At 36.4% G+C, this 24473-nt stretch overlaps 1 protein-coding gene across 9 annotated transcripts in view; it reads left to right on the top strand.

Annotated features, from left to right (window-relative positions):
* Nucleotides 1-18434, top strand: part of LRRC9 (leucine rich repeat containing 9) — a 63036-nt gene extending 44602 nt beyond the window's left edge. For 3 of the 9 annotated variants that reach the window (XM_039319502.1, XM_039319498.1, XM_039319499.1), the window contains exons 28-34: nt 878-1095; nt 2008-2076; nt 3789-3914; nt 4376-4417; nt 9919-10102; nt 11311-11448; nt 15767-18434. In XM_039319502.1, coding sequence (XP_039175436.1) covers nt 878-1095; nt 2008-2076; nt 3789-3914; nt 4376-4417; nt 9919-10102; nt 11311-11429 — 758 coding nt within the window. In that variant the 3' untranslated portion in view covers nt 11430-11448; nt 15767-18434. Of the gene's footprint in view, nt 1-877; nt 1096-2007; nt 2077-3788; nt 3925-4375; nt 4535-6945; nt 9143-9918; nt 10103-11310; nt 13892-14948 lie in introns of those variants that run through there. The other 6 variants (XM_039319500.1, XM_039319503.1, XR_005553712.1 and 3 more) reach the window with 6 other exon arrangements.
* The last annotated feature ends 6039 nt before the right edge of the window (nt 18435-24473 follow it).

Below are 24473 nucleotides of genomic sequence, written 5' to 3'. Positions count from 1 at the left end.
TAATTAGTATTAAGTATTAAAGAAAAAGCAAATTTGGTGTAGGGTTAAGGCACCAGCTAGAAACTGGGAAACCGTGAATTCTAGTGCAGCCTAGGCACAAAGCCAGATGGATGACCTTGGGCCAATCACTCTTTCAGCCCTAGGAAGGAGGCAATGGTAACCACTTAGAAAATCTTACCAAAAACTGCAGGGACTTATCCAGGCAGTTGCTGACTTGAAGAAAAAGGGAAGGGAAGGATATTGTATACATGGGTTTAAAATCATACCCTATGTCAGGGGTGTCAAACTGCCGGCCCATGAGCCGGATGCGTCACGTGGAAGTCACGCCCACCCCATTGTCGGCAGTGGCAAAATCGGCCCGATATGTTGCGTGACGTCACATGACATCGCGAGTTTGACATGTCTGCCCTATGTTGTCTGTTCTCATGACATCATGGACTTTCCATCATGGAAAGGCAACTTGATTAGCTTGGGGTATTGTTCACACATTTAACTAAGTCAGTATTGTAACTATAGTTTGTTGATTATATCATAGTTGTTACAATAACCTGGATTCAGCATAATAATAAACCATCAGCTGCTGAGTTCATATGACACACTAACTCTGAAATAAGCAAATAATGTAGCCAATATATTTCAGAAAAATATAAACATGACTCAATTGCAGATCAAATAAATCCTGCATTTATTCAGAGATACTTCATAAGTACCATGATCAATGGAGGTTGCAAGAATCCATTACCAAGACCTGATATTCAGCGGTATGTTTTTGGCTGGGTGAAGAGGATATAACTATTCTGAAATATTTGTCCTTTTAATTATTTCTACTTGTCCATTGCATCTTTTTTCCTATCCACTTTTGATTTTGGTGTAATAGGAAATGAAATCAGCCACATTGAAGGACTCGAAGGCCTGCAGATTTTGCAGGAATTGGTGCTGGATCATAACAAAATTAAAATTATCGGTGAGAATTGTTTTGCCAAACAGAGCTCCTTGCTGGCTCTCCACTTGGAGGAAAATCGTCTGCGTGAACTCAACAATTTGCTTCCCTTGGTGAAACTACAGAAGCTTTTCCTCGGCCTCAACAGAATTCAGGTACAGGAGGCCTCATACCTCAGCCTTTCCAACCCGAAGTCTTCCAAATAGGTTTAATCTGTAGTTCCTTGTATTTTTGGCCAGCATATCAGCTGAGTGGAAATTTCGGAAGCTATACTCCCAACACATCTGGAGAGCATTAGAGTGGAGAAAGTTGATATAAAAAGTGATGTTTTCTTCATTCCTTTATTGCAAAGGAGAGTGAGTCAGCTGGAAAACATAAGACAGGAAGGACTATAGCAGAAATTTGAATTTGAGGCCAAAAAAGAAAAAAAAAACCAGTGCACTCTAGATAAAAGATGATACATGGATGCCCCACAAATTGCATCTGGCCCCTGTCTATATCCTCTTTTGACCCTAATACTGTTTGGAAATAGCACAGAAATCTTTGGCACTTCTGGAGTTTCTTTGTTATTTTGGTTGAGTTGTTGTATCTTAAAGCATCTTTTTCAGTACATTGCTTCTCTAGTATGCATATACCCATATGCTATGTTGTGTGACTTTGTGGATATATTTTTACAGAAAATCTATACAGTATTTGGTTAACAAGGGTAATTAGAACCAGAAATTCCATTGCTAAGTGATGCATTATTAAAACACCATATCGTGTAACCATCAGTTAGTGATGGCAATTCTGGCAATCCCCACTGTTGTCATTAAGTGAGGAATGCAGGTTGTTAAGCGGGTCTCAGATGGCTTGCAAGCAGGCCATCAGGCAGGTAAAACAGGGCTGGCAATAGTTGCTAGCAGGCAGAGGAGAATGTGTAAGTGGCACACAAGGTGTGGTATAAATGTGGCTCTGCTGGGGGAGGCTGCGCAGGTGGTCCACCATGATCACTCAATGGTCATTAAATCAGGATTATCTGTAAAAACTACTTGAACAAAATTGTTTTTGTTTTTTTATTTTGGCAGGATTTGGTCGAACTTGAAAAACTTGAATATCTTCCTTGTATTAAAGAACTTTCAATATACGGAAATCCAGTGAGCATACTATTTTGCACAGTTATATCACTTAAGTTTATTGTTCCCTTTGTTTCATTCCTCTAAGTATTCCTAATCTATTTAGAAAATGCTGTGTTGCCTGCTGCATTAAGAATAAAGCAGCTTTCAGTGTCTACTCACTTGCCATAAACTGTTACAAATTTACTCAAGGTATTAAACGCAATATCTGAATATGTTTATAGGTTTCATAAATAGAGAGTCAATACGTTCTTGGGAAACCATGTAAATGAGTTGAATGCAAGAAGGCAAAACTGTACAGGGAGTCCTCGACTTACAACAGTTCATTTAGCAACTGTTCAAAGTTACAACTGTACCGAAAAAAGTCACTTATGACCATTTTTCACACTTACAATCGTTGCAGCATCCCCAGGATCAAAATTCAGACGCTTGGCAGCTGACTGATATTTGCAGTGTCCCAGATCATGTGATCTCCTTTTGCGACCTTCTGACATGCCAAATCAATGGGAAAGCCAGATTCACTTAACAACCGTGTTACTAACACCTGCAGCGATTCACTTAACAACTGTAGCAAGAAAAGTAGTAAAATGGGGCAAAACTCTCTTAACATCTGTCTGTCTTACCAGCAGAAATTTTGGGACCAATTGTGGTTGTAAGTCGAGGACTACCTATAATAATCTCCAAGTGTCAGAACTGAAGAGAATGATGCTTCACTGCCCAGGAACATTAATATGTTTACATCCAGCAGATTTCTGATTATTGCTTTATTTTTTACTTAATGTTGTTTTATATTCTGTGATTCTGAAGTTCTTTTTCACTATTTTCTCTGTTTTAATGTTCTACTTTGAAATGTGATTATTTCAGTATCTTTTAAAATTGATTTAAACTTTTTATTGTTAAACTTTTTGTATAGGTTTTAGGTTAGCCACTTTATGGATTCATTCAGATTGAATTACTCTCGAAGTTGAATTATTCTCAAAGAGTAATATACTGTATACTCTTGCAGAACTTGAAGTCAGATTTCAGAGAGAATGAGGACTAGAATTTATTTATTCTTTGTTTGATCCCAGAAGCTGTTACTTTAAGAAATTGCAAAGAAATCCTACATTCATGTACTCCGTGCTTCAAAGCATGTTTGTGGAATTGAATCTGAAGCATTCACAGCCCCAATAATTCTTATTACTGCTTGATTGCTGTATTCAGCTGTACATTTACACTGATTTCAGTAGGTTGAGGCTGAGGCAAAAATAAGCTCTGAGAGTTGTCTAATTTTATTTTAAAATTTTTGAGGAATATATTTGGTGCAAAATAAAAGTGGCCGTTTTGTCATATTCTCTCTCTTTTCTAATTGCCTTCCTGCTGAACATAACATTGAATTGTATATGCTTCACTAGTACTAAGGGGATTTAGTGCTCATCATTACTCTCTTTACCAATATAGCTTCTCTTTCGAAATAAGAACTGCTGTATAACACATTTAAAATGTGATTTTTATTATTGTTGTCCTTATAAGGACTGCATGCTTATCTTTTAAAGTTCTAAAAATAGATTCCCTTTTCAAGTATGTTACATCTGACTACCTTGTGCTAATGTTAGAAGTGTTAATTTTGTTATATCTGTCTTCACTTTCAATTAAGTCAAGGAATTGACTGAAACCTTTGGAAAGGATGTGGATATGGAGAACCTAATGCTTTAGTGCTGGGTTAATCTTTTGCATTTCTCTTCCTTTCTTAGGTATCACGTAAGATTTGTCACCGCCCCCTCCTTATATTTCGCTTACCTAACCTTCAGGTTTTGGATGGCATAACAGTTAGCCCAGAAGAGAGGGCAAGAGCTGAATTCCATTTACTAGAACAGCAAGTAAAGCATGGTTATTATAATTAAGTTTGGTTTGGGCTGTTACTATTTTGGGAAGGATGAACCAGATTTGATTCTGCCTGTTTAATACTGCCTTTAGAAAGGTCTATTCCCCTTCCTTCTTTCCTTCCTTCCATCCTTCTTCATAATTCAGCATACTTTTGACACACAGCATGTGGGTTGCCATGTTTCATCAAGAGTTTAAAACTGGCATCATGACAGTTTGGAAATAAGAGTTGCAATTGTCTATTTAACAATACTGCTATCTTAAGCTATCTTACTCCAAAGATTATTGTTACCCCCTGGGTCCCTGTTACCTGCTCAGAAATGATCATCATTATATGTTCATTGACCTGAAATAAGATTTTCTGATGAGGCTGGCAAGGTCAGCTTATTCCATTTTACTTTCCTGAAGCACTAAATGACTTTGAATGTATCACTTGTGACTCACTTTTATTTTGAAGGAATCCATACTTGATGGTACCTTGTCACCCAGAGGCAACCAAGTGAGTCCTGCTGTGCTTAATTCACAGATAGCAAATAAAAACAGGGAATGATTTCCAACAGACATAATTGCTGAAGAGAATTAAAAAGCAAGGGAATGGGATGTAAGTTAAGAATGGGTGAGGATTGGGTAGCAAAGATGTAACTTGTTGTTTGTTTATCTATTTACCTATCATATCACATTTTATAGCTACCCATCTCACATATTGACTCTATACAGCATACATAATAAAACAGAATACATAAAAATGTCAAAACCAGTTTAAAATAAAACAAATTCACAAAATGGCAGAAAAGCGTGTAGAGAGTGCATGAGTAAACTGTCATACAACCATCTAATAGCCTCTGTTTTATCTTGCGATAAACTTACCACTTTTTATGTCCAAATTTTACCCTGGATCTGAAATCTTGTTTATAAAAATGTGTATATATCATAGCCTGGGTTTAACCACACCTGATTTTTTCCAGTAAATAAATCAAGAAGTGTTTGTGTTCCAATTACATTTTTAGTCCATAATTATGTGCACTGTCTATACAGGTAGCCTAACACCAGCAAAAGTTTGGTGAATTATAATTTGTAAGGGTTCTTGGTCCACTGAAAGTCAGTTGTCCTTGACCTCATCATTATCTGGATCAGAGACCATCTGGAAATTCTGTGGATGGGTGCCATCTTGAGTGGCATCATGGAAAAAAGATAGAATGTAAATTTATTAAAGCACTTATGAATTATACATGTCATGACTCTGCTTAATTATGGACCTTGATGATATCTATAATTATGGAACTTCTATAGGGACTTTAATATTACTTCCTGATCAGAGCCATGCCCTTGTGATTCCATGCCATGATTGACTTATGCTGTATCTCCGGCACAGTTCAAACTGCAAGCTTTTTGTGTTGCAACTTACGATGGAGTTTCACTAGGCTTGTGGTTGGGCCACTTCCTTACTTGTAAGAATTTCCACAAGTCTCTGCCCCTGGTTTCTTGCTCTGTTTTTCCCACAGCTGCTGACATAGTAACCAATGCACAATGGACTTCAGGGCAGCTTTGCAGCTAGTGAGCTGCGTTTTTTCCACTTTTCTGCTATAGAAACATACATTGCACAGGGAAAGGGTAGAGATGGGGATAGTCTTAGTGCCTTGTTCAGAAGCCACTTTAGACATATCTTTACTAATCAGCTAAAAGGAATACTGATTTGTTCTAGAGAGCTCATACTAAATTCTCATGTTGGCTTTGTGAGGACCATCACAGCCCATTATAAAACTAGCTCTGAGGGTTTGGGTATTGTCTGAAATGAGAGCATGTATATGACAGGTGCCTCAATATCCTGGAGACTTAGTATCCTTTCCTTTTTTATGAGCCAGGTTTTACATTTTCAGTAATACAAGGGAAAGTGTGTTTATAATCCCCAATTGAACAAGACTAGTAAAATTTTCAGTGGAAATGAACATCTCGTATCTTAGTAGCACCATACAGTTTCTATTATTAAAAGAAGAATTAATTTGAAAATTGGCAAAACGTTTTATTTTTGCATCTTGACTCTTAAACTGCAGATTTTTTTCTCCTTGGAACATAATATGAATCATCTAAGTTTGAATATTTATTTAGTATTTCAAATTGCTATAGAGAAAAGGATACAGCTTTTATAAACAGGGCCTTTGACAGCCTTGATTTGTGATGTCTTAAGCTCCACTCTTACATACATGCCATAGCAAGGAAACTTTATGCCATCTTTCTAAGAAGTGAGACCTGTTTCTCTATGCTGCAATTCCTCACTAGTTAATGCCCCAAAAGTATGGTTTTGTCAATTGAAGATAACGATACTTGTTAACTCAATTATTGCCTCCTATAAATAAATTTGTTATTATTATTAAATTTATTTCTCACACATTTTGCAATAAATGCTCTAATTCTAAACCAAAGTGTGTTTTATAAATTGGAAATCACTTAAAAATAAATTATAATATAATATTAGTGCAGCTAGGAATAGAATGCAAAGGCTTCCCACTTATTAGTGGGATATTCTGTTTTTCAAAAAGTTTGAATGAAAATCATCTACTCACCTGTAATAGAACTGAACAATAGTTTCTCAATATTCTTTGTGACACTCAAGTTATTTTTCCCTGAGAGGCTGTAGAAAATTAAGAAGAACAATCTTATTCTTTCCTTTAAAATAATTTGGTTTTGGCATGAAATATCAAATGAAATTTCATATGGAGAAAAGCAACTAAATTAGCCCCTTATATAATATCAGTTTTATTTGTGGGCCAGGTACTTGAAACCCAAAGAAGACTATTTAACTGTTGGAGGTTTCCTATGGAAGCAAAAATATTTTAATAAATAGTTTAAAAGAATGAGAGCTAGTTTGGTCTAGTGGTTAAGGTACCAGGCTAGAAACCAGGAGACTGTAAGTTCTAGTCTTGCCTTAGGCATAAATGTCAGCTGGGTGACTTAGGGCCAGTTACTCTCTCTCATGATATCAGGCTCTGGTAACAAAGCAGTAATCAATTCCTATCACAACCAAAACAGGCAAACCCTGCATTTGCGGGAAAACACGAAGAAGGAGGAGGAGGAGAAGGAGAAGAAGAAGAAGAAGAAGAAAAAGAAGAAAGAAGAAAAGAAAGAAGAAAGAAGATGATTACATTTATTTAATAATTCCCCAATTCATTTCGCTCGATTTTATGGTTAGCTAATCTCAAGTGTTTTCTTCTGCTGGGGACAAATAACATACATGGATTCAAGTTATGGTTGTGGGTTCCTTTTGTAAAATGAAAAGTCTACTTCTTAGAGAAATAAGAATGGGGTGGCAAAAGGGGAAGCATTATTTCAAAGGGCATCACTTGCCATTTTCAGACTGCTCTACTTACAGGCTGGTGTCACAAGGATATCCTCCATTTGAGTCCCAGCAGGTTCCTCAGTTCCCCATCTTGAATCAAATCGTTCTTTGCATGCTCCTTTTTCATCCATTTTATCAGATGTAGGCATACCCCACCTCTAGCAGAATTTTCAGATTTTAAAAAAATCTTTTAAAGGTTTTCAGTGAGAGAAGGGGAAAATTCTCTTATTCAGTTGTTCAAGATAGAGCATGAAGCAGTGGGCTGAAACTGAAGGGAAATTGCTGTCAGCTGAAGAAGAAATACTGTCAAAACCTACTGGGGTCAGAACATAGAATTGAGCTATTAGTGCTTGTTAATGTTTATAAGAAAGGTGCCACAACTCAGTTATAAACTGGATGTTTTCAATGTAGAAGATTCCAGCTTCTGCCCCAACCATTTTCAGGTAGGCTGCAAAAGTCATCATTTGCCTGAAATATCAAGAGAGCAAATGCCAATCAGGTTAACCAAGACTGAATTAGATGGCTTAAAATTCCAGTTTTCTATTTTTCTTTATAAGTCTCTCTCCCCAGCAGAAATACTATTGCTCTAATCAGGGCTTCCATCTGCTTGCATAAGACTACTGCCAAAGACAGACTACAGCAAATTCACCATTTTAAATAAATTAGGAATTGGTTCCTGGTTCGGAAGGTAACTGAGGGAGTAGAGGGAATTCATCTATTTTTACACAGATACTTTTTTCAAATTGTCTAATAACCTATTGTGGAGTTGGCTTTTAAACTGATCTCGTCAATTATAAAATATCATATGCTCCACCTCAGAAGAAAGAAAAGTATGGGAATTTGTCAGAAAGAGGACACACCTGCACTGAGATCTAGGGCAGAATATCAGAAAAATGGGAAGTGCATTTTTTTTACAGTAAGCACTGAAACAAACTTGCAGTCCTCGGATCTGGCAGTGAAATCCTATAAGAAAATGTTAATTCAAAAATTGGATTAACTGGGAGCCTGATCAGATTTTTGAAAATTTGTTAAAAATAATAAGAGTTTATTTTTACTGTTGTGCATTAAAAGTCAATCTTAAATAGCAGCTGCTTGAAAAAAAACACCCAAATAGTCAGAAATATACAATGGCACACAAAACAATAACATCTGATTTTAATAATACTTAAAAGCTTATTGGAATAAATGCAATGTACTTTTTAAAAAAAGGTTGTAAAAGAATATCCATAGGGGTTTGATAGATAACTTTATAAAATAGAGACCATCACTAAGAAGGCTCCTCTGCATCTATCCTAAAAATAATATATAGTTCTGGTTGAGAAGTAACAATTAGTAGTGCTGTGTTCTTGGACTTCACTATGAAAGACGTCCCTGACAAGATTAATATTTGCATTTTTATTCATTCATTGATTGATTTATTCATTTATTTTTCACACTTAACCACCCATCTCCCTCCCTGAATGTCAGTTTTCTCTGCTTATTCTTGGAATGCACAACCATGCACACTCTCAATTGACATAACAAATCATTTTGGCACAAAACAAAGTGAATAGCCCTGAATAGTTGAGAGATTATATTACGGTTGCCACTGTATTGCACTGCAGACAGACACAGTTGGACAGATTCATTGTTTGAGAAATCACTGACAAAATAAGAATTAAATAGACTTCAACAAGATGGATTTTTTAATTCCTGGTGACTGCCTGGGCAAGTTCTTGCAGTTTTCTTAGCGAGATTTCAGAAGTGCTTTACCATTGCTGCCTCCTGAGAGAGAATGACTGGCCCGAGATCACTTATCCGGTTTCATGCCTAAGGTGGTACTTGTTGTTGTTGTTAATTGCGAAGTCGTGTCCGACCCATCGCGACCCCATGGACAACGTTCCTCCAGCTCTTCCTGTCCTCTACCATCTTCTGGAGTCCATTTAAGTTCACACCTACTGCTTCATTGACTCCATTCAGCCATCTCATTCTCTGTCGTCCCCTTCTTCTATTGCCTTCAATCTTTCCCAGCATTAGGCCCTTCTCCAGTGAGTCCTTCCTTCTCATTAGGTGGCCAAAGTATTTGAGTTTCAACTTCAAAGGTGGTACTAGAACTCACAATTACCAAGTTTCTAGCATGGTGCTTTAACGACTAGACCAAACTGACTCTCAGTTGAGTGTAGTGAAGAAAATAAGCCTAATAAACAAAATGGAGACTACATCCTGTTCTCCCCCCCTCCCCAAAGTCCCCTGCAATCCTATCTAAACCAAAGAATATAAGCCTTCTTACCAGCTTACAGTATAGCTCAAGGGCAACCCTTACAAGGAAATTGCAACCTAGAGAAACTCCAAGATTCTATCATCCATCAGTTGATAATCTCAACATTCCATCTCCTTTAACAGTGGGCTTCCCCAGCTCTGCTTCCCTCTTGAAAGAGCCACTTTGCCTAACAATCAAACTAACCCCAGATACATTGATAAGGACCTGCCTAGCTCCTGCATATTGGCCAGCAAATCAGATCCCTAGGATTTCCTGGCTTGTATTCCTCAACATCTAGTCAAATCTTTTTCAATTGTTTGGGGTCCCTCTCTTGTAAAGCAGAATGTTCAAGCCTACAGCATTAATTTTTTATAGCATATTCAAGACTAGGAGATTATACGTTATTGCTTCTTATTTTCCCATATAGGTTCTTCCTTCAGCCAATTCTCCAATAGAGTGTGGATTTCCTGGGCTGTTATCTTCTTTCTCCAAAGCATGTCCCTTGAAGATTGCCAATATGAGTCTTCCAGGAACAATTACCCATGCATATGTGACTGACTTTGGTTTTCCCTATACTATTGATGAAGTGAATGGAAGCGAGGCTAACAAAAGTAAGTATAAGTGAACTGCTATGCTGATTTTTTTTGCTGTGTGTCAAAAATGTTGGTTCCTGTCAATGATTTCTCATGGATTTGGGCAAATCACTGTGGTGGTGTTGGATAGCTCTGGACTGTGCAATGGAATTATGAGATGGTCAATTTGATTGTTTGAGGATTGAAGCAGGAGCTGCCTGGAATGGGAACCTAATTTCCCTAATTTCAGAGCTCAATCATCAGGGCAGAAGAGTTAACAAAAGCAAGTACACCCGTCCAAGGGCTATAGTTGCAAGGACAGCTTTGCACATGTACAGTCTTGTACATATGAATCTTCTATGGGTGAGACAAGAGCACATATTCCTCCAATCCTCTGTTGTCCCTGATCTGAATTCAGTTGCTTGCCTGCCTCAAAATGTTACATTTTAGCACATTTAGACATAATAATAATTTCCTTCATTTAACACATTAACTATATGTTTTTTGTTCTGTTGGGTTTTTTCCCCTCTTTTAATTATGAAAGCTGCCCAGAATCATTTTGCAGTCCAGACAGCTTTCTAAATAAAATGATTAGATAAACAAAAATTATATTGAATTAATATCAAGAACCAAGTACTTTATGATAACACAGCTTTAAAAAGTATCGTCTCTGGGCATATGACTTAAAAAGAAGACTAATGGAATGGAAAGAGTCAGTTTGATATAGTGGTTAAGGCACCAAGCTAAAAATTAGGAAATTCTAAGTTCTAGTCCTGCTTAGACACAAAGCTGGATACCTTGGGCTAGTCACTCTCTCAGCCCTAGGAAGCAGGCAGTGCTAAACCACTTCTGAAATCTTGCCAAGAAAATTACAGGGACTAGTCCAGGCAGTCACTAGGCGTCAATACCTGATTAAACGGAACTAAAAAAAAAGGCTTGGCATGGCAATTGGAACTGTCATATCTGGTTGCACAAAGGTGGATGATTGTGAAATAGCAACAAAGATACCTAAAGTTCTTTGCTGCCACTAGTGGTCATCCAAATTATAGTAGTCCTAAGAAAGGGCTGTTCTATGAGAGAACAGAGGTGGGAAAATAATTGTGCAAATCTGTAACTGTTTATCTTGAAGTAAGCGGTTTATAATTCACTTCTGTTTTTTCACTTCAATTCATTTTTCTCTTGTTTACCTTAACTAATTAAAAAATACCAAAATTTGGAGAATACCAATTATGCAGTTTAATTTTCAGGTAGGAAACCAAAGAACACAGCCCCGGGATTGTGTAGTTCTCGGAGCATTCATGCTGAATTAGCCATGAGGCAAGCCAAAAGTACATTGGGTAACTTTCCAAGTCATGGGACCTCATAGATCATCCTTGCTAAATAATGTAAGTTTATTTCATCCATGTTAATGATTTCAGCAGCTCTCTTCTGACAACTAAGAGTGGTACTGTAGTTTGCCAGTTTGTTAGTTATCTTATCTGCTTTATGTCTCTATGCCTCCAAATAATTCAACATAGCAATCATGATTCTTTCATTTATACTTATAACAATCTTATGGGAAGATTATACTGAAATATCATTATTGACTTGACATTACTCAGGAAGCTTTCTGAGAAAGCAGGATATTGAAACTCAATACCTCTTGTTTTGGTCTAACATTTTAGCTACTATGGGTAGTCCTCGGGTTATATTTGGACTGGAATTTCCATTGCTAAGCAAAGCAGTCCTTAAAACAAAATGTGACCATGCCGTTTAGTGAGGGAAATTCCAATAATCCCAGTTCCAGTTGTTAGGCAAGGACCTCGCATGATTTCAGTTTATAATCTCCTGCTGTCTTCTCCATGGACTTTGTTTGTCAAAACTGGTTAGGAAGATTGCAAATGGCAATCACCTCACCCATCTTCTGCAACTCCCACCCCAATCCAAGCCATTCCCAGCTTGGTCCCTACTAGCCCTAAGCCTTAGTTCTTCCAAGTCAAGGGATGCTTTCAGAGGATCACTGAGCCAAAAGAGGCCAACTAACATCTGCCATGTGCAAACTGCCTCCACTTCAATCCCTCCCACCCACCTACTGGTATTTCCCTCCCAACTCTGCCTTTTTGGCTGCCTGATGCAGTCAGGCCAAGATAAAGACACAGTTGTATTCTGCCACCACTATCTACATCTGCTGCTTCCACCATCCCCAGCAGACCTTCTTTCCAGGCTTCCTTAGCACTGATTTCTTCTTCCTCAGAATCACCTTGCTTCCCCTCACTGGGGCTGCCAATTCAGGATAACCTCAAGCCCCTCAGCACGGAGACTCCAGGCACTAGGCTTGGAGGTGACAGTGAGGGGCAGAAGTGGGTGGATAGAGTTAAAAGTGGAGGCAGTTTGTGCAGGGCAGAATGTGACGAGGAGGTGCTGTGAGGGTCATCAGTGAGGGTCATCAGCCAGAACTCTGAGAACTGGTTGTAAGTCCATTTTTTTTCAGTGCCATTATAACTTTGAACAGTTGCTGAACAAATATCTGTCTAAAATATGGTATCTTATGTATTTCTGTACCCAAATCTTTATGTACTACTTCAGTGTGTGATGTATGAAAAAGTTGCTTTTAGCTGAAGTGTAATAGACACGAAATCAAATTCTCTTTGCTATTTCCGTGTTCTAAGCTACATAGATTTTCTTGTTCAGATACAGAATTAAAACATGGGTTTTGATTAAAAAAATCTAAATTACATCCAGCAAGAATATGCAGAAGGAGTTTCAGACTGAAGAATAGAAGATTAAGGGAAAACCTCCTAAAGTATTAATTGCTTGACAACAGTACAAGCAACTTAGGAAATAGTGGAATCTCCACTATTAAATACACTTAAGCAGAAGTTAAACAAATATCAGTTAGGAATAGCTGCATTTTGAATGTATGTTTTGCATTAATCTGAATTGAATAGTGAATGCAGTATCCCTTCCAAATGTATCATTCTATGGATTCTGATATTGCATGGCATAAGTTTGAAGATGACTTATACAATTCATTTGCAGAAGCTAAGCAGTTCCACTAGTAGTCCTGTATTTTATAGTTTCTTCTTCAAGAGTTAAGGGAGAGATTGATATACTGATTTGATTTGATCCCATCTTTTGTACAGCAACTTAAGACGGTTTTCCCTACTCCTATTTTTTTCTCCCAAACAATAAACCTGTGAGGGAATGGAAATGGCCCAAAATCATATGGTGACTTCTACAGATGAGGATGGACTTGAATCTGATTTCTATGGTCCTAGTCTAACACTATAATGCTATACCATACCTCACTCTACCACACTGTCAAATATAGCAAGCCATCTGATTTCTCTTGAGAATATATAAAATAAGCTGGCAGAGTTTTCTCTCAAATCAAAAAAAGGATTTTGTTTCTGGAAAGAGATATTGCTAGGGGAAAGCAAGAATGTCACTCAGAGATTCTCATGTTAGGAATAGTTGTTAAAACCAAAGGAATCGGCAGATATTTTTTTCTGGACATTATAGATGCTTTGATCTTTAGAGCAGCAGGCAGTCTCCACTTAACCACATGTTTCATTTAATAACTGTGGTGACTTGCTTTACAACCATTATAAAACAGTAGTAAAATTGAGTCAGGTTACGTGGTGGCCCATGTAACAATGATTTATGACCCAAATTCCGGGCCCAATTGTGGTTGTTAAGTGAGGATTACCTGTAATTAATTCTTGCTTGGAAGAGCAAGATTGCCTGGTAAATTTAATCCTTTTTGTAATACCTTAACATACCGTATTTTCCGGCGTATAAGATGACTTGGCGTATAAGACTACCTCCAACTTCGGAGAAGATTTGTATGGTTAGAAAGTCGTCTTATACGCCAGAAAATACGGTATTTTCTGGTGTATAAGACGACTCGGTGTATAAGACGACCCCCGACTTCGGAGAAGATTTGCATGGTTTAGAAAGTCGTCTTATACGCCGGAAAATACGGTACTTTCTTTTTTTCCCCTGTCAAGTTACTTTCTTCTCTGCTTATTTCCTGTCAGCACTGATCTCCCAGTTTTCATTCCCTCCCAATACAGTTTCCCCTTCTGTTTATTCCATTTCCACCTAATTTTCTTCTTTCCTGCTGCTGCTAGAAGGAGGAACAGAAAAGTTTGTATGTTTTTGCAGGAGTAGTTGGTGTGTAAGAGAAAGAAAGGTTAATTTATAGAGTGGGAGCACAAGCCTGATTTGTTTTTATAAGCAGTTAATTCTAATCAGTAATTAATTCAGTGAATTTTTTCCTCTTCTTTTTTTATGAAAAGTGGATTTTGAAAAATATAGATACATGTCAGCAGAACATTGGGGAGGAAACTAATTTCAAATGGAATTGGCAACCCTTGATTAAGGAGGTGGGAAACTGACCATTGTCTCAAAAGTGTTTTTTCAAGAGGCAACCTGAGTTTCTTATTTTTCCTTGAGAATGTTTTGCTTCTCATCTAAGAAGCTTCTTGAATGAGAAGTGAAACGTCCTCAAGGAAAAACAAAGAAAGTCCAGTTGCCTCTTGAAAAAAGCACCTTTGGGACAACCATGATCTGGATGCCTGAGAATCTCAATAGACATGGAACTTACCATTGCACAGAATTTTGTTTCTTTATACTTATTTTTAAAAATCCTTTTTGGTGGGGTTGCCTTAACTTCCAAATTGTTCTTCTTCCATATAGATACAGTGTGGAAAGTGTGTAGCTCATCAGGGGCTTTGGCTAGGCCCAGTGACCTCATCCAACTGCTCAGTTTCCCATCCAGTGCCAATAGCTGATTTACTCTTGGAGAAAGAAGCTGCTTTCTTTAATTAAACAATGCCAGCATTGAAATTCTTTTGATATAAAAACTGTTCTTAATTTATTTTTTAATTGTACTTTCTTTCAGAATATCGGACAGTAGCAAATCTGAAAAAAAGTTTCAATATAGGAACAAATGAATCATAGTCCTGACATCAGTATAAAAAATTACTTTTTTCAGTTTAAAAAAATAATTTCATATGCATTCATACTTTCCCACATATTTTTCTGACTTAGACCAAAATGAATAAATTATCGATTTCTTAAAGTTGATTATATAAGATTATTTTATATTTTTATTCAGAATATAATATATCATCTTGAATCAAACATGGCAGTAGATTTGCTCATTTTTTAAAACAACTTACAACTTCCAAACAGCTGCTTCCCAAGAGTTAACTCCAAAAATGGAAGCTTTTACAGTTTGTTTACAGCAAGTTGAACAGCTGGGAAGTGAGGGATTCCATCTACATTCACAGCTTGCTGTAGCCTGTGTGGACATAAGAAGCAGCCAGTGCTCATTGTCAGTTTAAGTGCCCTACATCTCAGAGTTGGGAAAATATATGGATTTCCTCATAATTTTACTTTTTAAAATAAAAAGAGTTTAGGAGAGTAGCTTTGAACAGGCTTACTCTAGGACGATAACATGTTAAGTTGCTAAGACTACTCTATTACTATAACAGTAAAGTCTTGTAAGTATTCTAAAAACATTTATTAGGAGATAAACTATTATAGGATAGAATTCCCATCAATCAGATTTGTATTTTTTATATTCTCTCTAATCTTACTATTTGCTGTCTGTCTGTCTGTCTGTCTGTCTCTATCTATAGTTCAGGGTAATATTCAGAGCAGCTGATGAAAACTATTCTACAAAAGCTTATGTCACAACAAATTTTGTCTTTACAGTGCTACAATACATTTTCATTTTGCTGCAGTGAAATTACAGAACTTTGCCTCTTGAAATTACTGGAGACAATTTGAGTGCCAGACTGAGGAATTCTGGTATACATAAAAACGTAACACCTAATACTTGTGTGCATTTGAATTTCCATCCAACTATACTGTAAACTGTAAATCAGTTTTATTTGCTAATGGAAAGAAAAAAGTCCACTACAAACCATGATTTTCCAGATGTAACATGATGTTGCTAATAGAAATGTTCTCTATTTCATTGTATTAGCAGGGTGCTTTCTTTTTCATGTCACTATATGATTCCTGTATTGTGTAGGTTTGAGTAGAAACACATTCTTTTTGAGTTGAGCAGGAAAACAAGAGATCCAAAATTATGAAATTATATGTTATAGAACGAACTGACTGAATGATTTTTTTAAAAAAAATATTTTTGGCTTTTGAGAAGTAATAGTTGTAAAGAAAAAAATATAATATTCCCATCAATTCCTATAATATGTGCAATTGAGAAGAGTTGGAAAATGTCCATGTACCATATGTTGGAATCTCATTTGTGGATTAAATCAAAGCAGTATGATTTCTAAAGAGAAGGCTTGTATGAAATGATTACTATAAAATAGTAACATCTCCAGACATAATGACTCAAATGAATCATGTTTGGCATTTCACAAAAAGAAAAATATGTTAATTTGTTTTAGAGAACGTGAAGAAAGAGCTTACATATCTGCTGCAGGATGAAGCCTGCCAGAAAAGCAAACAAAATAACCCGTCAAAGGGTACATTGCCATACTGGAAATGATTCTGTGGGTGGGTTTACACATTAAACCCTAATTTTGACAAAAAGTTTGGAGTTTTCACAAATCATTGAGTTCACACAACAGGCTGAACTAAAAAATACCCAAGTTTCATTTTATCCTGGTTTAACATGTTCCAGTTACATTTCAATGAGAAGAAGAGGTACCGTATGAGGTAGAGGAATGTTTCAGTATAAACTCAAGGAGAGATTACAGCTGTGAGCATCTTTACATTTGATCTTAGGCAAAAGAATTGATGGAACATATCGTTGTATTAGAGATCCCGATATAAGGAAACATTTGGCAACCAGTAGGCAGAGAAAGAACTAACCAATTTGCCCCTCTTCTCATGGCTTATTACTCTGTCAATTCCCGTGGTTTATATATATTTAAAATTGTTTCTTTTGTGCACAATTCACCTAGGCCATAAGTCTCAAATCAAACACATCATGTTGGTTATTTATTTACTAGTGTTCAAGGGTGGCGTGAGTAAAGCTCATCAATGCTGACATCTGCCTGAAGGCCTCCAGGGCAAGCAGATTCTTCCTATGAGCCTCCAGTTTAATAGGCCACATGACTAGGATTGTATGCCAGATCTTGGGATCTTCCGGGAAATTAAAATGATTGCTCTCAGGAACCTCTGGGTGGTTGATACTGTAGTCAGGAAGTTCATTTTATCCAAAGCACCTTCAGAACTAAGTATGTTTAAAAGCGTTTATGAAGTCACATGTTTATTCTTAAAATGTAGTTTATTTAATGCCTTGAAATTAAACTTAAATAAAACAGCCATGAACTGACTTCATTACAAATGTACAACCATATTATTCTTAAAATAATTAAAAATAATTACAATAAAATATAATACTTTCTGTTAAAAATGAAAAGGAACTGAAGTATTGCTGACCCGTTTTTAAATCTGGCAGCTCATCCTACTACATTTTTATTTTCAGTATTAATCAAAGGTGGAAAATGAAAGAACTAAATCATAATTTTCTCTAATACATAACATTTTAAAAATCTGTCTGCTGACCTTTCTGTCAATAACCATTTTTTATCTAGAGCTACATGCTACATCAGTATAATAACTATTGATAAATAAAGGGAGATACTGACAAAATGTAATTTCAAATTCCAGAAATCACAGGGTTGGGAAAGGTGCAATAGCTGGAAGGAAAGAGAGAAGCTATAGTTTTTAATACAAGCAGATCCTTTTAATGGAAAGGTTTACTCAAAAAGATCTACCAACCAATAATTTTACTTGGTATATGAAAATGTGTTTCTCATAATATTTTATTTACTCTTTTCCATTTAAAAAAAACTCAAGGCAAAATGTATACAGGACACAATACAAAATATTAATCGTGAATAATTTGCCTTGAGCTAACATGCATTTTACCTAAGAAAAAGAAAAGGACCGCAATATTTCAACTGTATTCTCTCAGTAGGACATTCCATGGATGGGATACAAGGCACAATGTCTGCTAGAATGGAATTAAACCCAAACAAGCTGCCCTGCATGTATGGGCTTCAGATCCCATTGTTCCCTGAATGTGTAACCAGGCTGTACAGGGAAGGGGTGGGGGTGTTGCTTTCTGAGTCTCCTCTGTTAAGTGTTCACTCCATATTCAAAGCCAACATTTTTATCTTTGTTTTCTTCATCATAAATGAAGATACGTAAGAAGCACCCTGCTTCTAAAACATCGAAGCTCTTTTAAGCAGCAAGGGCATGACTGGCATTGAGGAGCTGGAACAGAGAGTCCTGGGAAAAGGGAACTCAGGGGAGAAACTGGAAGATGAGCACCTAAGAACATATAGTACGGTTATGTATCTTATCCAGGGTTTCATTAACCCTGACCAGGAAAATCACCAAATTTTTAGGGAAGGTTAGCAAGTATGTACACCTTTATGTACCAGTTTCGCAGTCAAGACCTTATAGCAGAGAACAGGTCCCAGAAGGATATTTCGGAGGGCGGATGGTCAATCTGTAAGTTGAATCAAACAAAATTCTCTCTCACTAATAGCAAGGTACTCCACTGACCAGCTAGTCAGAATGAATGAATGAATGTGATAAGCAGATTCATAAGGCAAAATCAGAGTCAATCTTCTATTATTTTTAAGTGAATGAAATAGAATTAACCTGCCTATAAGAATATAGTCCAATTCTGAATGATTTTGAAGTTTTTATTAAAAATGGTAGATCAGACTTTTCAATGACTGATTCAGACATGGTTGACATGGAATATCATAATCCAGTATCTGTATTTCCTTGTGCAAGGTCTTAACACTTGTATACCTGGTCAAAAATAACAATTTACTGGCCATGACTATTTAAACAGGTGGCTATTCAAACTTAGTATATTCTACACAGCACAAATTTATTCTGATTAATGTACCAGCTGAGAAATCATTCCATGCCAGTCATACACAACCAGTACAGCAATGACAACAGACAAAGGTCTTAAGCTTATTGTCTATATACAAAAATTCCCTTCACTGCCAAAAACATTTTCCAAGTGAGAGACCATCACGAAAAGTCTCTCATTAGCTGCCACTTCCCCTTATTTCACATGGCTTCCTGCACAAATCTTAAAATTCTGGAAAAAGTCATAATCATATGCTGAGGATGTGTCTCTTGCATCTGCAGAGATCTGCAGACAATTTGAAAAGATCAGGGGTGACTAGCCCCTTACAGAAATAACCATCTTAGCTTTCTTCGTGAGCTGGCTGCAGGCTGCCATTTTCTCTTTAATCACTTATCCTTTGGAAGCTCTAGCTTGCTTTTAAGCTTTATGTAATCCCTTGTGATAATTTTCTTTTACAATAAGAGGCATTTTCCTTATCTTACAACAGATCTGCTCTACAAATCTCTTCATTGAAGAGAATTAGCTGCCTCCTTTTACTTTGGATGATTTACAAATACATTTTTGCTCTTTGGAACGCATGGATGTTTCTGAATAAAGACGTCTTTTTATTGTTAGATATTATCCTCATCTTATTGTCACACTGGATTTCAAAAAAGAAAAATGTTAAACAATCTTTACAGAGTTTTAATTAAATATGAATAAAGTGCATGTACCTCTTGCAAAATATTTCTATGTGAGTAAATTAATAGGAAATTATAAGAGTATTCATTTGTTAAAGATACATGACAAATATATGCATATTGATATTTAACAGCACAAACTACAGATTTAAATCCTTAAAGACCTATAAGGAAGTGTAGAAAATTATCCTACTTACCAGGAGGCTCCACTGTCATCTGTCCTAAAAACTATAAGATACCAGAAAAACAAAACATTAACCTGGCTTTATGATGCAAAATATGCCCTTTCAAACTTGCATTACATTATTACATATATATATATACACAGGGCTGAGTTTGCATCACAATAGCACAATACATATTTCATCATTTGCCCCCACTTCCTCCCATACCTATGATACCATCCACAATTCTCTAAAGCTATACATTTGCTCACTTACTTCTTTACCAAAGCTGATTCCTAATCAAATATTGTCTTAAAAATACAATTTATAAAGTCCTATTGAATTACTGGTTAGTATTATATTCTGAAAAAGAATATTATACTAATTGCACATTTTAACAATTCAATGAATAAAACAAAAGCAAGCCCATCTGAGAAATATTTTTCCATGCTTACAACTATTCAATGCAAACTGTATTTTTGGCATTTCTTTCTAGTTCTTCTTGTCCTTCAAATTTCAGACATTTATCTTAATATCATGCAATTACAGTACATGTAGTACGCAATAAGAATAAATGCATTCAAAATAGAACCTTAAATCCTAATTCTTTTCTTGTTTTTTTTAAATTTCCTATTAATTTACTCACATAGAAATATTTTGCAAGAGGTACATGCACTTTATTCATATTTAATTAAAACTCTGTAAAGATTGTTTAACATTTTTCTTTTTTGAAATCCAGTGTGACAATAAGATGAGGATAATATCTAACAATAAAAAGACGTCTTTATTCAGGGATAAATGCATAAAGCAATCTAAGCATTTGATCTGGGTTTCTCCAGCCAGTCTGTCTTTTATTTAAAACAATTTGCTGAGTGGCCCAATTTTTACATTTCCCAAACTGTTTTTATGTACGCTTTGCCAATTTGTGCAAAAACAAGGGGAAGATATCAGCACCTATCAATTGCGTTGTTAAGTTCCCAGTTCTTTCAGATTTCTTCCCACCAATTTATCTGAAAAACAAGTATTTGCAAACACGGGTAGCCTCATTTCTTATGCCCTTTCATTTTTTATGAAGTGTTTTCAAAAGACTTCAATCAACCTTAATGGTGCATTTTTAGTTAAAGAAACAGAATGGAAGAGAAGTCAATTTAAGCTCCCTGATGAACAAGTGTCTACAGAATGTGGAGGAGAGAGAACCATAAATGGGTTTAGCAAACACAGCCAAGATAAGCAATATGCCGTGAGCAGAGCACTCAGGGAACCAAGCATACAATAGAAGCCGTAAAATACTGCAGAGCTTTTTTAAACTACAGACAATTGGAACAATAGGCTGAGCCTAGACATCTGTGTTAAACTGTGAGGAGGAAGGTGAAAAGGAAGCTGCAGTTCTGTAAAAGGGGGCTTAAAAATAGAATAGAGGGGCTTAAAGCAGAATCAAATAAATGTGGGGTAGTTGACTGGGCTAGAAATCAAAATTGGCATATTTTGTAGTTTAATTCACTTTGTAAGAAATTGTCTCCTTTTAAAAAAAGAGATAAAGGCACTATTTCAAGTGGTTGCTTTATCCTTTCTCTGGAATAAATAACTCTATTTTTATAGCCACCATTTCCTCCTGCGGTGCTTCCCAGAATTATTAGGCAATGTTGCTTTTGCAAAAATGAAATTGTTTAGCTATATAAGCATGCTGGGTGGTGGCATTGCCCAAAGGATAATGACATAAGCAGTAAAAGGCTAAAGGCAAAGGACAGGAAGGCCTGGAGGAACGTTGTCCATGGGGTCGCAATGGGTCGGACACAACTTTGCAACTAACAACAACAACAAAGGACGTGGTCCAGGAAGAATATCTCCTGAACTTCTATTTTACAGAAACTTGCTCAGATCTCTCCCTGTGCTCAGTTGATGAAACTTCTCTGCAACTACTCAAGTCTTATTACCAGCAGCAATACTTAAGACTCTGAAATACTAAAGGGGCAGTAGGAATGTTTCAACCATTAGGTAAAACGAGACTGTCACTCATGCAGCAAATTTTGAGATGTGTCTGAGAGAATAACTGATCCATTTGGCTCCTCCATATGGCCTGAAAGTGGGGATATCATTTTATTTACCAAAGACAACAGATGTGGGCTTCCTTTAAAAACCAAGATCAAAAATATTTGATGGGACATCTTCCTGATACAGGCTTCCATTCTGTGGAATTTACTTTTAAAAGCACTAACCAAGTCCCATGGCTTTTTAAAAGTCGACATAGATGTGATGTGGCAACCATGTTTATTGTTATTTATGGAGAGCCAGCCTTACCATTAGATAAACCAAGTCAGCTGTCTTAGCAGGTTTTTATTCTTGTCTTGACTATATGCATTTGCTGCCAAGTAGGGGGAAAGAGCCAATTGTGACATTTACTGCCTCAGCTGCCAAAACAACTTGCTTGGTCTTGGATATTATATACCATGACTTTGCGAGGAGGGGCTCCATTAGCTGCTGTGCATCAAGCAACAAAATCCTGAGTTGGCCCTTGATGCCTATAGCAAAGATTGAAGAAGACCCGATTTTAAGAAGATCCGAAAAAAGAGTGTATTAGTGTGGCATAAATGTAATTCTCACTTAGCCTGCAAGGACAATATAAATAAAGACATATAGCTTGATTAGTGTCAGAAGCATGGACCGTGAGGAGGTACCATAGCATGTTTGTTTTCCTTTGCCTGCATAAATATAAAATACTAATTGATAAACAATTCTGGGTTTCAAGTAAGGATGGTGGGAAAGGTGATAAAAATAAACCTGTCAACATCTTGGTGGCTTCATCCTGTTCTATAACTCTCTTGATAGTTGCTGTACTGTATTATCATTAGTTAGGAAAAAAATCAGATTATCAAATTTTATGTACTTCCCCATTGCTTTCATTCTTTGGAATGTATTTTTTACATGAATAGGGAGTGTGTATACAGCTACTCCAATCAGCCCCCAAATTAACTTTCCTTTTGCTGTGTGGAATAGTAGGAATATTTTTACCAACGTATCTGAAGGATGCTATTCTGCTTGTGTATTTAACTAGGTTTGAAATTATTTTAAATTTGTTACTTTTGTATTATTTTACTTGTTCTTCCATGCTGTAGGGATATAAAAATTGAAAGCAAACTAAAAAAAATACATTATTCAATAAAATAGTTTGTCTTAGTTTGTCTCATTTTTAAAAAAATGCTTTCTTTCATGCTGCTTTACTACGTTTATTGTTTTGCTATGTGTTGCTTACACTGCAGAACATGAAACTTCTTCTCTTGCAATATTGATGATGGTGATAATGTATTAAACTTATTAGACTTGAGACTGTCATTTCACAGGACTACCCTACATGAAACAGCATGTATTTTACAACAGTGCCTCCATAAATCCTTGACTGGAACCTGAATCAGTGGCTTCAACACCTAGTCAATTGGACAATCATATTTAAAACAACAACATCATCATCATAATCATCATTATCAGTGCAGTACCTGTATAGTGTCTTTATTTCTGTTTTGACTGTTATTCATTTATTTTAGCAAATTTATTTAGCTGTCCAAGCAATATTTCAGCTCAGCCACTATTTTCTTGTTTACATGGTACTGCAATTATTTTTATTCTACCTGAGATAGGGAGTTAGCCCTCTTCACTAGCTTAATGCAAAGATAAAGTACATGAGGATCGGTAAGGAGAGCATTAAAGTGCACAAATACAGCTCTCATTATTCTTTTAATGTATATGTCAGCAAGACAAGGAATTAAAAGCGAAAATCAGTGTAACTCCAAAAGAACATCTGATTCACGTCTACAGAAAGCATGTTTCCTATCTTTATCCTGTGTGATCTGTAAAGAAGGATTTTCTCTGAAACAATTAATTTGGTGGCCCAAACCATTTTTAAATCTAAGGAGATTTAAAGAAGGGGGACGGAATAAAATAAAACCGCTCATCTTCTTGGTGTCCTTGTAGGCAACCTGATTGCAAGATAATTCCATCACATGCCTGTTATGCCAACTGCAGTGTGGTACTATATATAATTGGATTGTAAAGACAAATGGAAGATGCAAGAAATCTCTGCAACCTTCTTTACACTGATTTAATGTCCACTTCTTTTATTCTTCTTTCATTATTTCCTTCTCAAAAGACCAAAACACCTTGTGATAAAAAGAATATAGGGGGCATGATAATTACCTAAAAATTCAGTATTTCAACTTGAAAGTGAAAAAATATGCCATGTCCTGTAGGGAGGGGGAAAGTGGAGCACGAAGACTATTAACACAACTTTCCTTTGTGTCTAGCAGCAATGAACAGATGGTGTGCAATCATATAAAAATCACATACTGGAAGTCTTTCCTTGACAGTCTGGATGTCAAGACTGGTTGTAGACAGTGTCAAGAGGGAGGAATGGCCACAGTCAGGAGGACCCAAATAAGAAGCCAGGGACTCATGAGAACAATTGGAAATCCAGACAAGGATTTGTTTGATATAGAAATCTTGATAGCCATTGTTAATCTATAATCTAGCACTTAGTATTACTATAAAAGATTTTTCAAGTGGCAGCTCTCCATTAAAAGCAAACACAAACTGGTAGTTGTTTATTTTATTTGCCTGGCAACTTCTCTTCCAATTTGCTGTGACAGATCTGCTACTATATTAAGGTTTAATTTAATAAATTAATAAAGCTATCCATACATGATATATGTCCT

This window comes from Crotalus tigris, unplaced genomic scaffold (assembly GCF_016545835.1).
Source record: "Crotalus tigris isolate CLP2741 ecotype Arizona unplaced genomic scaffold, ASM1654583v1 scf7180000023598.3388751, whole genome shotgun sequence".
NCBI lineage: Eukaryota > Metazoa > Chordata > Lepidosauria > Squamata > Viperidae > Crotalus > Crotalus tigris.
Note: the sequence above shows the minus strand (reverse complement) of the source record. Positions and strands in the feature narration are given on the sequence as shown.